The sequence below is a fragment of the Phascolarctos cinereus genome, unplaced genomic scaffold, assembly GCF_003287225.1.
Source record: "Phascolarctos cinereus isolate Bilbo 61053 unplaced genomic scaffold, phaCin_HiC Scaffold_4;HRSCAF=312, whole genome shotgun sequence".
Taxonomy (NCBI): domain Eukaryota; kingdom Metazoa; phylum Chordata; class Mammalia; order Diprotodontia; family Phascolarctidae; genus Phascolarctos; species Phascolarctos cinereus.
The window spans coordinates 170,917,433-170,936,155 of record NW_027555847.1 but is presented as its reverse complement, the minus strand read 5'-3'; the positions used below and the strand labels follow the sequence as shown (position 1 = coordinate 170,936,155).

The 18,723-nt window shown below is 40.4% G+C and overlaps 1 protein-coding gene across 1 annotated transcript; it reads right to left on the bottom strand.

The window, feature by feature from the left end:
* Positions 1 to 176: 176 nt before the first annotated feature.
* PLA2G10 (phospholipase A2 group X) lies at positions 177 to 14,101 on the bottom strand. The gene is made up of 4 exons (XM_078151726.1): positions 13,981 to 14,101; positions 10,704 to 10,854; positions 7,659 to 7,765; positions 177 to 1,437 (listed from the first exon to the last, which is right to left on the bottom strand). Exons 1-4 carry the CDS (start codon positions 14,099 to 14,101, stop codon positions 1,295 to 1,297), a joined length of 522 nt encoding a protein of 173 aa, XP_078007852.1. The 3' UTR covers positions 177 to 1,294.
* Positions 14,102 to 18,723: the final 4,622 nt, after the last annotated feature.

Sequence of the window (18,723 nt, the reverse complement as noted above, 5' to 3'; positions counted from 1 at the left end):
AGTATAGTACTAATAATATTTACAGAGTCCTTTTAAGAGAGGCACTTTGTAAAACCTCAAGTTTTTTATATATATGTAAATGTTTTTAACAATTATAAAAACAAATGACCAGGAGTAATTGAGTTCATAAACACAAAGCACATGAACTCAGAGTTGAATGACACCAATAATCTGGTTTAAACATTTATTAAATGCTTTTTCTGTACAGAGAATCAATGTTAGACACCAGGGGAAGTAAAGATTTAGGAAAAAAATAGTTTACAGTTTGGCACTTGTAAGATTATAAATATAATAGCAATTCTGTAAAACAGGTAAATAAGTTTTGCTCTAGTTACAGCTTGGAAATAAACAGGAGAGGTAGTCCTTGGCCTGTACCCTATCTCCACTTCTTATAGTTCTAATAGGAAACCATACTTGAAATGTTTGACAATTTCGATTTTCTTTGACAATTCAATTCTAATAATAATAGCTAGCATTTATATAGCATATATTTATATAGCACCTACTATGTGCCAGGCACTTTATAAATATTCTCATTTGATCCTCACAACAGCCCTGGGAGGTAGGTATTGTCCCCATTTTACGGTTGGGGAAGCAGGTTGACAGAAGTTAAATGACTTGACCAAGCTCACACTAAGAGTCTGAGGCCAGCTTTGAACTCGGGTCTTCCTGATTCTAAGACCAGCACTCTATCCACCTTACCACCTAGGAGCCTTAGAGTAAACAGGGAACCATGTTTACTAGCTAAAATTTCTAAAGGTAAGAGAAATCCATAAAAAATATTGGGAGATGAGGCCGATTTATCATTGTAAAAGCAAAATTTAAGAGATTATTAAGCTTACATCTTATAAGACACCAAACCTCAGTGAGATAAGAGGTACCAGAACCCATATATGTCTTTTGACATATATTTAATTAGATCTCCATTCTCCTAAGAAGTTTACACCTTTGCCTGTCTCCTTTGATTTAAATCCCTATCTTTAGGGTCATAGATGGTTTGGCATTGTCCCCAGAGGGCCACAGTTAAAATATAGGTAAAACTGGAAGAATTTGCCTAACCTCCCATTTTCACAGTAGAACTTGGTTTCTAGGATTTGTCCATGGATTGAAAGTAAGGAAATGGCTGCCAGCTAAGTTTCAGTGGAGATGAAGCATGTGGTCCATGCCTTAGGCCTATAAGGGAGAAGTAGGTAAGAACCTTTATTTTGCCCTTACTGGAGCACTGATACTGTTTTTTGCTTAGGGAAAATTATTTTTATATACCCGCAGTCAAAAAGAAAATTTCCAGGTTGTGTCAGTCACACTTCGGGTTCTTATCTCCACAATGGAGATGGAGGAAGAAAATGTACTTTGCATTATATTCTGCTGTGGCCAAACAGTGGGCAAATTCCTTGTCACATTTGCACATCATCTCTTGGCACTTGTTCAGGTTGGCACCTGAAAGAGGCAGAGAGAATGCAAGTTATGGGATTAGATGTGGCAAGTACACTAAACAGTATAGGCATGATGTGAGAGAGGGTAGAACACCCAGGCATTAAAAGATTGACATTCTAGCTATACTGCAGGATTCAGCGGTGTCTCTTGGCATTATTACATTATTTCTCATTTCAAGTTTAAAATCTCTTCCTTGGGTGTTTAGAACAATACAAGACTGTCCTTAAAAGTGAAATAGGCAGCCATTTATGTGGCTGTTTTTCCATGATTTGAGAGTTGTAGATGGAACCAGAAGGCATATGAAATTCCATTACTAGATGTTCATTCCTTTGAAATCTTCCCATCTATGCTGAGTGTCTGGCTAGCATAGATGTGCCTTAATTTTCTTTTACTCCACTATTAGTATGACAGAAAATTATGACAGCCTAGAGCAAGTCAGTGAGAGAAGAGCACAAGACTGGTAAAGGTTGATAGAGGGGGGCTGGTATTGAGATCCTAGAAAGACAGAGGGAGCCCCTGGGAGATTTCCAAGCATGAGACTTCGAAGTCCCAAGTGTGACTGACATGATTTAGAAATTTTCTTTGACTGTGGGTATAGAAAAATTATTTTCCCAAAACAAGAATAGCACCAGTGCTCCAGTAAGGGCAGAGTAAAAGTTCTTACCTACGTCTCTCTTTCCTAGCTGTTTAGGAAACGATACCTATTTCAGACTTTTGTTCAGGGCTGACTATGACTCTGTTATTGGACTTAGATGTGCTACCGAATGGTAGTATTTGGTTTCTTGCTACCAGATTAAAGAGAATTTGCAGTCATGGCACCTTGAGTACTGTGAATAGCCTTAGTTCATTTTAAATCTCTCAAACCTGACCATTAGATTGTGAACTTCTGCAGCTGACAAAATGTCTTTTGCCTGTGCCTGGTCCGTAGGAGGCACTTAATAAATGCTTGTTGACTGCGTAACATTGTTGGCCAATAATCCCATATTGCAATATCTGGAATAATCCGTTTTTCCTGTCAAAGAACCAGTCCTTCACAGAAGGTCTAGTTCTCCTCTAATCCAGTGAAAGCAAACTTAGAATTGACTACAGTTATCTCTGCTTATCAGAGTAGAAGAGAAGCCCAGAGAATTTCAGTGCAAAAAGCACCAGAAATAAACTGATTATTCACACATATCAAATTGACTATGATACAAAGTCAGAAAGACCTATTGTATCTAAAAGAGAAAGGCTGTCAAAAAGATGCTAGTCTCTTGAATCTGACTGGACCAGTGTAGAGATAACTAGAGATACAGTATCTCCTTGTTTTTTCCTTGTAGAGGCCAGTTTTTTGAATCAGTCATGGAGTAGGGCTTGGGATAGCTTACATTAGTTCTTATTAAAATTTCAGATCCCTAGAATTTTATTTTATTTTTTTATTTGGTGAGGCAATTGGGGTTAAATGACTTGCCCAGAGTCTGAGGCTGGATTTGAACTCAGGTCCTCCTGACTCCAGGGCTGGTGCTCTATCCACTGTGCCACCTAGTTGCCCCCCAAGTCCCTAGAATTCTTAAGAGGAATCAAAGAGGATTAATTCTCTGTATTGGATCATTGAGGCAACAGGTTAGATGAAGAGGCTTGGAAAGCATCCAGGGAAGTATCTTAGCACCTGATTCCATTAAGGTAAGATCCTTAACAGCAAAAAGTTATAGTAAATATGTGTTACTTTTAAGTAATCCTGCTTAAAAGAGTCCTAGACTTGGAGTCAGAAGACCTGTGTTCAAATTCTGCCTCTGTATTACCTCAGTGGCGCTTCACAATTCACTTGACCTATCTGGTCCTCAGTTTCCTCAACTGCAAAATGATGTGCTCTACCAGCTTTAAATTTGCTGATCATAGAGATCCAATTATGACTAAATCTGGGAAGATCAAAAAATTAACCTTGTTAATACTTTTAGTGCAAGTGAGCACATTATTTCCTCTAGGATTCCATGTAGACAGAAGCCATCAAGTGAGATGGAGATGAGGAGCTAGGAGGCCCATGAAAGGGAAAGAGAAGGTTGCAGGGACAGGTTAAAACAAATTCAGGTACTTGAGAATTTTGTCTAGAACTCAGGCCTGCATCTAAGTGAAGCTGTAACTAAGGTTGAGATCATCCAGATTACTTAGTACAAAAACTATCACCAAACTATTTTCTACAGATTTTCTTAGCAACCTTTTCATAGATTATTAACAAATTCAGTAATGGTGGAAAGAGTATTGGATTTGGAATCAGGAGATACAGGTTCGATTCCTGGTACTACCTATATAATGCCAAGAAAGTCATGTAACTTACTTCTCTGAGCTTCAGTTTCCTCATCTGTAAAATGGGAGTTTTGAACTAATATTAGGTAGGCATTGTAGTGCAGTGGAAAGAGCACTGAATTTGCTGTATCTGTGACCTTGAACAAGGTAAGTAACCTCTCTGATGTTGCATGTAAATAGGAATCCAGATCTTTTCCTTTTACAGGCTTTCTTCTGGTCACCACCAGAGACCACACAGAGCTAACAGCAGAGTAAATCTCACTTTTTAGTACGTGGAATAAGGATGATTTGGTATTGGGTGACTCTGGGTAGTTGAAAAGGGAACTGTTCTTTGTCTCCTCTTAAATTTCTGGAAATTCAAGATAAGATTTAGGAATTGTTATATTTATACACTCAGTGGATTCTTCAGATGTGATTGAGATTGAGAAAAATCCAGTGGGTTTTCTAGCTTTCTGCTACCTGAAAACAAAATTTCAGAGGAGCTACACTATTTACACTGTTTTTTCACTTTTATTTATTTTCATATTTATCTTTTTCCTCATAAGATTTAGGCCTTATCTTTCTTAGGGTTTAGTATGATTGCAGGTTATTTTACCTTATCTTTGTCTAGGGGCTGGTAAAGACGTGCTATGTGAAAGGCTTTGCTTTAGACTTCTGGAAAGGTCCCATTTTACAGATGAATGTTTCAAAGGAAAACTCCCTAAGCAACATTGTTCACATAACTGTTTTCCTTTCTTTTTTTTTAAAATGGAATTTAGTTTTTTTTCAGTCAATAAAATTCTATTTTTTTCTCTCACTTCTTTACCCATTGTAAGAAAAAAAAAAGCCATCTAACAAATATGCATAATCAAGCAAAAATTTCTTCTGAAGGGAAGGGGCCTCAGTGGAAAAGTTTCTACATATGCTAATAGCTTCATCTTTGTGAGTTTTTAGAAAATTGCTACTAAAAGTCACATGAGGTTTATAACATGATTCAGTGGGTGGAGTTCTTCTATCCTGGAATCAGGAAGACCTGAGTTCAAATCCACCTTGGACATTTGATAGCGGGTAGAAATTCACTTAATCTCCTTGTGCCTCAACTTATGTACTGAATTAAAAGGTTGAATATCTAAAGGAGAGAGAGCCCCATATATTCAGGTGACTTATGTATGGTGAATTCAAGTGAATAAGCTGTTCTTTGTTTTGTCACCAAACCCTATTATCATTGACTTACTCTGAAAAAAACTTGCAACCTCAGCTGTGAGACAGATAATTATAAAGAGTTGAAATCAGACAGTATTTATTAAGGTATCAGATTCTATGAGTTCCAAAAAGCACCAGGAAGCAAACCCCAGGTCTAAGCAAAGTATGAGTTCTGAGTGGACCAGACAGATTCCAGGGTAGAATTTGAAAACAAGAATAAATAGATCTGCCTTACTAGGTATGACCACACTTGGAGCCTGTTAATCAGGACCTAATGCCTACTTCTGATTTTTGTTCTATGGACTCTGATTGAGTATTAACCTTTTTCAGCCTCAATTTAGTCTGTTCTCCAGAGATGATGATTGAAAATTCCACCCCCCCCAAAAAAAAACCAAACAGAAGTCTTAAGATTGCTTTGTTCTAGCAGTGTCTTATAATTAGAGCTATTTCCAAATGAACTATGCCTTACGAAGTAGTGATGTCCCCACCACTAGAGATGTTATAGCAAAGGCTCCATTATATGACTCCCTGGTCTGGGATACTGTAAAGGGTCTGCACGGGGGAAATGGTTCCCATGACCATAGTCTGAGGAATTCATGCTAAAAATCCTTTAATGGTGCCTTAAGCAGTAATTGTAAAGAATATCATGATTAATACATTAAGTTATCCTGGGAGTTTCATAAAACAGGAAAAAAAAAACCATTAGCAATCACTGGGGTAGATGATTACCTAAGATAACTTCCAATTCTAACACACTTTTCTTTCTCACCAAACCCAATTTTTGTTGTATGTTGTATTTTTCCACATTTTTTACCCTCTTGCCTACTTCTGACTCAGCACATTGTACTCCAAGAAACAGACTAGGTGGCATCAAGCTTTTTTTATTTTAAGTACTTAATGGTACCCAAGATTTGAACTTTTCCATATATTTTGCTTTATAGGAAAGCAAAGGGTCACATTTACTATGTTGCAAACCTTAGTTATGGCTAAGGGAATGATGTTAGCTAATGAGACCAAAGATGTTCCTGTGGAATGAGCAAAACATAGAGGTCATTTTGATATTTTGCCAAATCCTGAATTTAACTGGTTTTCTGAGGCATGTTGCTGGAAGAACAAGACACCATGCAGAATTAGGCACAGCAGGATAAAAGCCATGCCTCAGGCCCAGTTCAGTGCAAGGTGTGGTCTGATTTTTCCAAAACAAAAAATATGCTGGCTGAGCTTCTTGCTGGAGCCAGAGGCTATAGGAAACAAATATTTCCTAAGGACTAATGAAAATATGAGAGGATAACAACTCCCAGAAGAAAAACTAAGGGGCTAAGTGGTTTGCATACCACATTTTAAATTATTGGAGGAGTATAAGTAAATATTACCATACTCCACTTTTACTTAACATTTAAGCTTGTCCCATAAATGGAAATTGGGCAAACATAATTAAAAAAAAGAAAGAATGCTATTTAGAGTATCTCTAAACTGGGTGAGTTGAGTTGTTTTCTCATAGTCCAGTGGAGAAGATAATGTGTAAACAGCTGTACAATGAGATATACATGATAGAGAGGGAAGGTACTAACATTAAGAAGTCAGGGGAAAGTATTTTAGATGCCACTTAAGTTCTATTTCACTAAATACTAGTGATGTAGAGGAAAGTGCTCATAGTAGAAAGAGTACTACTCTGTCCTTTGGTTCTGGACCAGCTCGTAACTGTATGACCTTTGGTAAGTTGGTTGGGTAATTACTGGATGTCAGTTTCTTTTTCTGTAAGATGGGAGGGGGGGTTAAGATTAGATGTTTTTCTACAACTATAATTCTAGTAGTGGTTCTGCTATGACACTGCTTTGTGACAAGAGACAAGTTATTTAATCTCTCTGGACCATATTAAGTAATTTCTCTGTTTTTAAAATTACAAAATTTGCATAGTAAACTACTTTTCCCCTCTCTATGTATCTGACAAGTCTACAAGGCTATCAGGTAAGGGGAGGGGAGACAGAGATAATCACAAGTCTGAAAGTCTTAGCTTGTTCAACCATCTTCTTCAATACACACGTACTAAACAGGAGCACCCAGAAGAGTATAGCTTGAAGACTTAGTTTCTCTTCCTTGCTCCATGACACCCCCTAGTGGAAATGTGTGGCTTTGACTTGTGATTTCAGCATAACGAGCTCTTTGGTGAGAAAATTTCCTCTGCCAATGAAGATCAATGCTTGTGCTGCAGTATATAGTCTATATATAGTCTAGTCCATGGTTTCTTTGCCTGTCTGCCATGTTCTGGCTACTTGAGCTAAATTGGTTGCAAGTTTTGATGATATAGGAACCCTCTCCAGGTTGAAAAGGTGATTATAGCTGAACCAACATTCTTCCTTTCGCTCTGGTTAGCTCAGAAGTATTCCTGGGTCACTGAAATGGTTCACCCACAGATGGAACCAAAGCTATCTCCCCTAGATTCCTTTATTAATTTGACTACTGACGTCTGTACTTTTCATCTCTTCCCATTCTGAGTCCTTGGGTAGCAACTGAAGTGTTAGAGATAAAATATAATTCAATGACCAAAGCAGTATTCCACTTAAAAAAGAAAACTGGTATATCCCAGCTAACTCCCCCAGATAGAGTAGCTATTTAACAGACGTGTTTGAGATTTGCTAAAGGGCCAGACTCAGCCCAGCTTTTAGGGCATGGGATTCCAGTAGATGGAACCAGGCTATTTATTATCAGAGAAAAGGACATGATTACAAGGGGTGGGCTAGGAATGAGGAATCTCGACTTACCACATTCTACCCTCTGGTCTCTGCATTCCCAATAATAGCGTTCCATCTTGGGACTACAACCAGCTTCCTCAACCTCGCTGTAACAGCAGTCATGTTTTTGACAGCACCTGAAGACAAGATCACGGTTGCAGTTTATTTGAGGAGCTATACTCGGGTCGTTGTGATTGAGGGGACTAAGATCTTAACTACACATGTGTAAAACAAACGAAAAAGGTGGTAGGGGAGGGAGACAAAATTAATAAAACAAGAGCGAAGTCATAGGAAGGGAAGTACAGGATCACCTGTCCTTTTCTTCCTTTATTCATTTACTCTCCATGATGACCTCTGTGGCTAACAAGGAACATCAGAAATGCTGTAATGGGTTCTACCCATTTCTGTGTTGTGTTCGTAACAAGGGTGCCATGGAACATGTGGGGAGGTGCCATTCCCACCCCCACTCCCCTCTCCCCCTGGCATCTATGTCAAAAATTAGATGTCTCCCCCACATAATATCATTTTTCCTTAATAAGTCATTATGAATCTGTCCAATTTTTTTTTATCTTCCAATAGGCAACACTCATGTATTTAAACTTTTCTTGAAATTACTGATTGGAATAACAAATTCCATTATAGTTTGTTTCCTGTTTCTTGCTGTGTATAAGCATACCATCAATTAAACTCAATTCAGCAAGCACTTATCGAATACCCAGCACTATGCTAGGTGAAGCATAGAAAATAAGTATATAGTATGATTTCTGCCTTCAGGATTAATCAAGTATTGATTGAATTCCTTCTCAATGCTTAGTTTTATGTTCCTAAACTTTGCTAGGTACTCCAGGGGACCCAAGAAAAGCACATGGCATTATCCCTGCCTGAAATCTACCTGGGGAAATAAGAAAAAGCAATCACAGACTGATTGTAGTGTTATGTAAGTGATAAATGAGGCTGTGGCCAGTAGGGTTACTACTGAGGCCAGCATTGTCAGGCTAAGGAGTGATCTTGATTGTGGGGCAATAGATAGAGTGCTTGGTCTTGGAGTTAGAAGAGCTAGGTTCAAATCCCTCAGAAATCTACTAGCTGTGAGATCATGGGCAAATCGCTTAACATCTTAAGGCCTTAGTTTTGCCACTGAAAAAATAGGGATGACAATATTTGAACTACCTGGCTGAGAAAGTTGATATGTTGTATTAATGTAAATTGTTTGCTATTATTGCCAAGAAAGAGGAGGAAGAGACAAAAATAGAAAAAGGAATTAAGAGAGTGGATTACAAATCTTCCCTTGCTTAGAAGATTGTAGAGAGAGAAAAAGAAAGAAGGGGATAGGAGATAGAAGTGTGGGGATTAAAATTGTCCAACCTACAATAAAAGAGACTGAGGCAGAGCTCTTGAGCCAATGACACTTTATTAAAGGGTCCATGGTCCTTCTCTAATGAAGTAGACTTCAGATCTTCCTCCCAATCTGAGATTCCCCCTTCTTCCAGGGTCTTATTTTTATAAGGCTTGATACCAGATTTGATACCTAAACACTCTAAAGGGGCTATACAAAGTACAGAGTCCCATTGGTTGACAGACGATGAGCCCAAAATGATCATCAGCTGAGGGTGGGGAGGTTGTCTCAGGTTGGGCAAAGCATGGTGCCTCTCTACTGACTTAAGTGGTCATAAGATGGTTACCTGCTCATGTTGAACAAAAGAGAGTGGTCTGGAGATACAAAAATAAGTTGGAGGACTTTCTATGTAATTGAGTCACCTCTGCCACATTGGGCTTGGTCAGTCTTGACAAGTAAAAACAAGAATGGAGAGCCTCTAGTTAGCTTCCTTTGATTAACCAAGTGAACTTATGATCTGCAGCTCACAGCTCTGGGGCCTAATATACAGAACTTGTTATTACTACCCCTGTGGAATCATAGCAAACTGATTCATACTGATTGGAATAGAATAAGGGCCCAAATGAATTATTTCTCACAGAAGGTCCACATGGTACTGAATGACAAAGCACCACAAACCATTTACTCCTGGGCCGTTCCGGTGACAAGATCCATGACAGATCCAGTATTTATTGTTTGAGATCCTAACAATTGGCCAGTAAACAAGTATTTTTAAGCAGGTCATCATTCCTCAAATTGAATGCTAAGCCCCAAAGATTCCCATGAACCCCTGGGAAAAAATAAATGTGTATAAAACAGTAGCAGGATACTATTCTGTGGAGATCTGATTTGCCATTTCAAAAGAGACTAGGTCTTCTCTATGGCCTGGGCCCTTAAAAACTTCTAGGTGGTTTTAAAGACAGAAAAGCAAAGATGTGTGGATTTCATTGGAATAATAACATCTCATTTTATCTTCTAAACCCTAGGAGGTAAGGGCTATTCTATTTTGCAGAAAAGGAAACTGAGACTGAGAGAGATTAAGTGACTTGTCTGAGGTCACATAGTGAGTTAGGATTTGAACTCACGGTCTTTCTGACTCCCAAGTCCAGCACTTTTATCCTCTAAAACCAAACAGGTCTGCAGGAAGCTTCCATCTCAAGATGGAGGGTCCAGCTTAATATAATATGGTTACTTCAAAAATTAAAAAAAAAATTTTAATAGTTTTTTTACTGGTTTAGACCACTCTAAAAAAAGCCATTAAGGTTCTGGGATGAATCCCTATGTTAATCAGTTTTCCTCTGTTCCATGGCAATAAATTACATACCTAACCCTGTCACCTTACAAGTGGACATCTTTGGTCATATGAGGACCAGTGAAGAGAATATGGTCGATTCAGCCCAACCCGCTGCCTCTCCAGGAGGAATAGTTCAAGCGCCTGAAACATCTTTATATAGAAAGGTCAGCACCAGTGTATCATACATAATTGTGGGAATCTATTGAACCAAACCCCTTTTTCAATTATTTTCATGAAATTGACTCTCAGCCAGAACCAAAATCAAAACCAATCTTCAGCTGATTACGGGAGGAAAGAGGAGGAAAAAGTCAAGTACTGTAGGCTCAAGTATTCCTAGCCACATGATCTCAGCAAGGTCAGTCCAGGCAGGCTCTTGGGGAGACTTGAGGGCTGGGATGATACCTACCAGTCAGTTTTGTCCCGAGGCCAACCAGTTCCTCCAATGCCACAGTAGCAGCCATAGCTCATGTAAGCCAGTGCTGAGCGGCTTGTAGCACAATTGACGGCTCCCGCCAGCTCCAAGAGTCCCCTCCGATGCACATGGGACTTCCCCAGAACTGAGGGAGAAAAATTTAAGTTAGAAGGGATCTGTCAGAACCCTAGCAGGGTTTATCAGCTTCTCCCCCCAACCCAACACACATGCTTCCCCACTGCAGTACATTTTTAACATATGACATGAAGTTAAAATGAACATTAAGGGCATTTTAGAAGGGAGAGGAAGGCACAGAAAGACAACTTCTGTGGCATGTGGAAGGAGAGGTTTGCCTTGATGGTGGAAGGGCAAGTTGTTATGGGCTACTTTCTCCTTCCTTGTTTACTACCCAGCAGGGCAAGACCCCATTTGAAGTAACTAAGAATAGCTCTGAAACCAAAGCATGCCAAAGTTCATTCATTTCCAGAGGTCCAGGGCTGGAAGGATCCTAGAGAAGTCCATGAGTTCATTACCCTGTTTCCATGTCTCAGATATGAGAAGTTCAAAGGAGGATACTTGTCCATGGAGCCAGTTTCAAGGTTTAGCAAAACTCACTATAATGAAAGTGTCCTTGCTTGTGCCCCACCTCTATGTGTCCTTTTATTCTCAGTGAAGAGGAAGTAAAAATGGTGGCAATGCTTCTTCATACATTCCAAGATAATTTTTTTAAAAATCTAATCAAGTTCTTTATTGGGACATATAAAATGGTGAAAGTTTTATGCATCTCTTGATTGATTATCTACAGCTGTGCAGGGGTGGAAAGAAGGGGAGGTGATAGAAACGTCTTAGATTTAAAACAAACAAACCTACAGGTAATCCAAAAACCTCATCTGAGCAAATCCTCCAAGAAAGGGGAGGCATTTATAATTTCTGTAAACAACCCCCTGGCTCAAGATAAAAGAGTAAAAAGTATGAGCCAAGCCAATCTTTTAAATAAGGGCACCCAGGTGGAGTCCTGGAGTCAGGAAGTCAGAATCCTGCCTCACACACCAGCGGTGTGACTCTGAGCAAGTAACTCCTGTTTGCCTCTGTTTCCTCATCTGTAAAATGATCTGGAGAAGGAAATGGCAAACCACTGCAGTATCTTTGCCAAGAAAACCCCAAATGGGGTCATGAAGAGTTGGACATAACTGAAATGATGCAGTGACAAAATCGTATAAATAATGATTTAAGGAACACCAAAATTGTCCATTTTCATCCTCCCTTAAAATCTCACTTCCCAATAGCTGAAGAGTTTCATTCCTCAAGAGTTAAGAATTTTCAGGGGGCAGCTAAGTGGTGCAGTGGATAGAGCACTGGCCCTGCATTCAGGAGGACCTGAGTTCAAATGTGGCCTGAGACGCATAACACTTACAAGCTGTGTGACCCTGGGCAAGGCACTTAACCCCATTGCCTAGCCCCTCCCCCCAAAAAAGTTGAGAATTTTCATTTTCTAGAGTCATCCATTAAAATACAAATTTCCCACAAATTTACTTATTAAGGGCTTTGCTATTAGTCATCAACCTCCCAAGCTGCTGCGAGGAGTTACTCACCATTTTGCTCAAGGAGGCAGTTAGCTGAGAGGAAATTAGGAATGAGGCAAATTGGTGGAAGGAGAAGTGGGGAGGAAACCCAGATCTTGTCAAGTGCTTAAGGGCAGGCATCCAGGATGGAAAAGTTCCCAAAAGAGGAGGTGAGCAGACACCAAAAAACAACTTCAATTTATTTCAATTCTGTTGCACCTCCCCCTATTAAGTGCAAAGCCCTTAAATTTTGATTTGTCCTGCCTAGGAAGTACATGCCCCATAGGAATCTAGGTGGAGCTAATATTAGAAGTTCAAGTCCCAAGTGAAGGCAGAAAAAGTGAGACTAATAAGGTAAGTGCTATTATGATCCCCCTTTACAGTTGAGGAAACTGAGGCAGACAGCGGTCAAGTTGATTGCCCAGGGTCACAAAGCTAGTAAGGGTCTTTGGATGGATTTGAAACTTGTGTTCTTCCTGACTCCAGAACAGGCACTCTATCCACTGTGACCCTTAGCTGCCTCTGTAAAGAGAGGAACGTAGGGGACTCTCCTTTCAGACTCCACTTTTCCTTCCAATCTGGTCATTAGAAGATTTACACCCCTCTTCCCCTCCGTTTCCACCCCTCTCCCCCTCCGTTTCCGTCTCATCCCACTTTCCAGAAATAGCGGTTAAATAGAGTTCACCCCTATTCTACAGATCCTTGCCCCATATACGACAGACATTCAGTTTGAATTTCTGTCCTCCCTCCCTTCACCCACCATCTCTCTACGTAGTTGACTCTGGCTAGACCCAAATACCTCCTAAGAACCAGGATGGGGTACATAGAGGGAGCAGTGTAGGCTGACCAAAGAAAATACTCCAGCATGCCTCTTTAATGAAACTATGTCTCGTGTATACGTCTGATTGCCAAAGTGACTGTTGGGTCTAAGTATACCGGAGGCGATATACTGCCTTTGCCTTAGAAAACAGTCAAGCAATAACAGTTCCTTTTTCTTGATTTTTCCCCAGAAATCGTCCTGCCCTCTTACCCTCTCCCGGCTCTGGCTAGCAGTCCTAAGTGATTACACCCTGTACTTTGGGAGCCTTCCTGGTAGGCATGTTTCAAGTAGTTGGTAGTTGGGGGAGAAGCAGAGAGCTAAACCAGTGAAAGCTAAAAAAGGATCCGAGACTCAGGAACATAAACAGAGAAAACCAACCATTCCTTTTCCCACCGACACCCCCCCTCCTGAGACTGCCCTTCGATGCATCTTTTCCTCTACAAAGCACGCCTGAGGTTCATTTTCACCTGTTGCCGCTGGCGTGAAAACAGACAAAGGAGGTTACTGTGTGATGAGCTTGCCCCTGCCCTTACTCCCTACACAGGGCGGTCCCCAACTACTCTCGTTGTGGTTAAGGTTAAAATCCAGTCTATTTCCCTGCCGCGTGAAGATTTCAGGGATATTTAGGTTTCCTGTGCCTTCGTGTTTTCAGTCCAGAGAATCAGTCCCCCGAATTCTGTCTCCCAGAAAATCCCTCAGCCCTGCCCGGGGCACGGAAGCTGGTGCCTCCCTCTCCCCCTCCACTCCTCCTACTTAGCTAGACTTCGGGAGAGAGTCCGAGGAAGGGGGTGATTCCGCGAACCGGGACCAAAGGGAACAAGTGCGAACGGAATCTTTGATTCCTAGGTCTTCTGCATCCCATTTTTCTCTAGGTTCCAAGATCTTCCACCTCCGCTCCGCTGATCTGTGGACCAGTCTTCGGAGTCGGAAGGAGCGCCCGCACTCTGAGAAGTTTCACCACACTCACCGGTTGTGAAAAGCAGTAGTAGCATCAGGGGGACAGGTTCCATCTCGTCTGGGCTGCAGGTGTAAGCGCCTCTCTGGATAGCTGACCCCTCTACAGACACCTAGGCGCTCTAATTATCCCCCCCTCTTCCCGCGGCGCACCCCTACCTCGCCCTGACCCCACCCTCACCCAGCTGACCAGTGCTAGAGGTTCACATTTGCCCAGGGGGCTGGATACCTGGGAGGAGTCACAGGGCCTGGGGTAGCTGGGCTCCTGTTCAGACTTTCCGTTTCTGGTCAGACGCATCTGTCCTTACCACCTTGGTCCCCATCAGCTGAACTCAAGGTAAACCCAGCTCTTGGGTGAGTGAGAAGGAGGCGCCTGGGTCTGAGAAGCACCTCCCTACGAGTGCTCTCGCTTCTCCTTTTCTCCATCCTTTTCCTGGCTTGCCTCCTCCCTTCCTTGGGAAAGGATCCCATTTATTGAGTCAATATTTATAGAACATTTTTTTTTAAAACATGTGGCATACAAGCATTACCAGAGGGTGTGTTAGAATACTAAAGAGTAAGAGAGTAAGGTTCAGAAAGGAGGCGAGAGGAGGTGTCAGCTTTGGATGAGCGCTCCCCCCCCCCCTTTCCCACATCTTTCCATCCCAACTTCCATGTAGTTAAACTCTGACTCCCTGGCTATTTTGGGCAATCTCAGGACAGGTGAGTTTAGGGATGAAGCTCCTGATACCAGGGCCAGATTAGCATACTGACTCCCTAATGGAAATAGCAAGTTTAAGAGGACCCGTGACATCTCAACTCTTAGCAACAATGACGGGCACATAATATGTGCTAATAATATCTGCTTTTGAATTACCAAGAAAAGAATAAGTATTCTCGTAGAAAGGACAAGGAAAATAGAAATCATACAATTTTGTATGTGTATATGCATATAAGTTAGTGTCACTAAAAACCGAGTCAATTCAATAAATATATATTAAGGGCCAGTTATCTATCGATCTATCAATCGGGGGCGACTAGGTGGCGCAACACGGACACTTACTAGCCGCATGGCCGTAGGCAAGTTACTTAAACCCGTTTGCCTCCATTTCATCGTCAGTATAATGATTTGGAGACGGAAATGGCGAACCACTCCATTATCTTTTCCAAGAAACCTACAAATGGGGTGCTGAAGAATCGGACACAACTGAACACAACAGCATCTATCAATCAACAATCATTTATTAAGCAATTACCATATACTAGGCACTTAAAGAAATATACTAGTGAGACAGTCTCTGACCTCGAAGATTTTACTTTTCAATGGGGGTGGGGTGGGGTTTACAACACATAATAGGAGAATAGTGTGCAGGAAAGGGACTTTAGGTCTGGGCAATTATAGGGGTTCTGAGTGGAGGCATATGAAAGTGAATTGTTACACTCCTTCCACTAGCAATGCCAGTATTTATTTGTTGTTGCCAGAACTACAGCACGTGAGGCTGGGAGTGGTGGCAGGGAAGACTGCAAGGTATTTGTGTTGGATAGGCCCTGGCATAATGGTGGATTACTGGATGTCCGTGACCAGCTAAATATAAATATAGGTTAATTAATTTTTCAGCCATCAATCAGAATAACTAATAGGTCAGCATCCCCAAAGTGAATAGATTAACTCCTTCAGGATGGGAGGAAGGGGTGATTTCTGGAAGTCTTGGTCTCCAGAATTAATGCATCTGAGAAGGGCAGTGGCAGGGCAGATTTCCAGATACCTCAGCTTGGGAGGCCTTGGTATCCATGTGGATGTCTGTATGGAATGTGAAACATAGCTTGGAGAAATCTAGATATATTGGGTTAGGTAGGTTAGGTAGGTAGGATTCAGCCATCAATAAGCCAATTCAGCCTCAGGGTCTGGGTATAAGACCCTCCAATGGAGTCTTCCTCTGATGTCACTTCATGGTATGAAGGTGGCCCTGTAAGCAACAGAGCTTTGGCTTCCTTGTTTGCTTCAGTAGTAGGTACCACCATTCACTGCTTCCTGTGTCTGTAATCTTGAGGTTTCTTTGCCTTTTCCCTCTCCCTCATACCTAATCATTTACAGAGTCTCAACAGTTCTATTTGTGTAATATTTCATATCTCTTCCCTTCCCCTTTATTCTTATTTCCCCTATCCTAATACAGGACCTTATTCCTCCCTGTTTGGGCAATACCCTTCTAAGGCCTGGTGATCTTGACACCGTCATGACTATCTTCCCTTAAGGGAGGTTGTAGCTTATAGAATCTATGCATGGAAACCATTTCTCTAAGATTAGGCCATGAAAAAATACTGATATTAGTATTTTAAGGTTAATACAGCTGTGTGTCCAAAAATAATATTTTTCCAACTACTATTTTGTCTTTCCCTTTGCACCTGTGTACCTCAAAAAAATCCCCTAAGTGCCCTGAACCTTGATATGCAAATTAGCCTGCTATAGGTGTCCACTAAGATCAGGGTTAAAGTATCCCATTCTCTGAAGGGTCCCATGGGACCATGCCTTTCCACCTGAATGGACCACTTGAATGGACCCATCTCTCTGTGATCCCTAATGAGGCACTGTTCTCATGTGAATTTGACTCTATATTTTAGTTTCTATGTCTGAATTGTATTTTGATTCTCCTCCCTTTCTTCTTTTTTACTTCTACTCTCCCTCTCTTCCTAATAATCTTTCAATAAAACTTAACCTTGAACTGGTCCCAATTGATATGACATATTATTCGTGGTATTTGAACTCAGTAAGGGATCTGTTTTCTCTGAAGTCTCCTGCTGGCCCATTGACCTTTCTTTAGACATAAACTGAGACCCCAGAGAAGGACTTTCCCTTTTGACAGTTGCACCTCCAGTGGGGGGTTGAGTTTTGTGAGCCTAATTTTAGAAAGCATGGATCATGACATGGAAAAATTGGGACACTAATTCATTGTTGGTAGAATTGTGAACTGACCCAACCATTTTGGAGAGCAATCTGGAATTATGACCAAAGAGTTATTAAACTACCTATACCCTTTGACCCACCAACACTGCCATACCTAGTCTGTTTCCAAAGATAAATAGGGAAAAAGGAAAAGAACCTATGTATTCTAAAATGTTTATAGCAGCTCTCTTTGTGGGGACAAAGAACTGGAAATTGCCAGATGTCTATCAATTGGGGAATGACTGAATAAGGTGTGGTATATTATTGTGATGGAATACTATTGTGCTATAAAAAATAATGAGCTCAATGATTTAAAAAAAAACATGGACTTACATGAAATAATGAAGGGCGAAATGAGCAGAAGCAAGAGAACATCGTATACAGTAACAGCAATATTATTTTGACTATTATAAATACCCATATTAACTATAAAGGACATATGAAGAAAGATGCTATCTGCATCCAGAGGAAGGACTGATAAAAAGAAACGTATATAGAATAATTTTACATATATATATACACCTATTTGTGTCTAATGGTAGCCATCTCTAGCGTGGGGAGGGGAGAGGGAAGAAAAAAAAGAAATTTACATGATAATTTTGTTGTATATTTGAAGGGAATAGCAAGTTGTACATAATAGATTTATAGTTTCATATGCAATCATCTTTTTTATTATATTGTTATGGAAATGTATGTTTTATTCCATAAATTAAAAATAAAATAAAATAAAAGCATGGGTCAAAAGGGGAACCTCTGTCCTCCCAAGAAGGTCTCCTTTATGCCAGAGGACTGTCACACAAGCCATCTTCTAATAAATCTTCCCAACTCTATTCTTCCTCCCTCCCCCTTAAATCCCTTAATCTTCTGCCAGAGTAATAGTCCTTATTGTATATACTTGGTCATTTCACTTATCTGCTGAAAAACTTCATTGGGTACCTTTCATATACTTAGTAAAGTTCAGAAGGGCAGCTAGATGGTACAATGGATAGAACACTATGCGTGGAATCAGGAAGACTCATCTTCCTGAGTTCAGCTCTAGCCTCAGACATTACTAGCTATGTGACCCTATATTTAATTCTAAATAGGATAAGAAGCCACTGAGTTTATTGAGTCTCTGTGTGTTTGGGGTGGGTGGGGGAGACTTCTCTAACGTACTTAATGTTTATCGTGTATAGTAGTTAATAACATAGCTAGCATTTATATATCCCTTTAAGGTTTTCAAAGCACTTTACATATATTTCATTTTATCCTCAAAACAACCCTGTAAGGTACCGTTACTATCTCCATTTTATAGATAAGGAAACTGAGGTAAGCAGAGGTTAAGTAATTTACCCAGAGTCACACGGAGCCTGAAACTGGATTTGAACTCAGGTTTTCCTGACTCAGCTCCAGTACTCTATCCACAATGCCACCTAGCTACCTGTTTATGTGTATCTTTCTCCCTCTAAATTCCACGAAGGCAGAGATGTTTTCAACTAAACTTTGACTCTAGAACAATGCCAAAAACAACTTTACACATGCAAATATTTGTTAAATTGTTGAATTACATCCAGGCACAAAAATTGTTCATCAGTCTTCCTTTTGCTTTGAGTTCAATTTCATTAACTTTCCCAGTGTTTCTTGGGAACTCTGCACATATATTGAAGACTCTTTGAAGATGAATTCTGTGATGTATAAAATGTTCAAGAGACACAATTTCTGGGTAATCAATAATTTTTATTAATTATAGCTAGTGAATAATTAATAAAAGGATTTAGC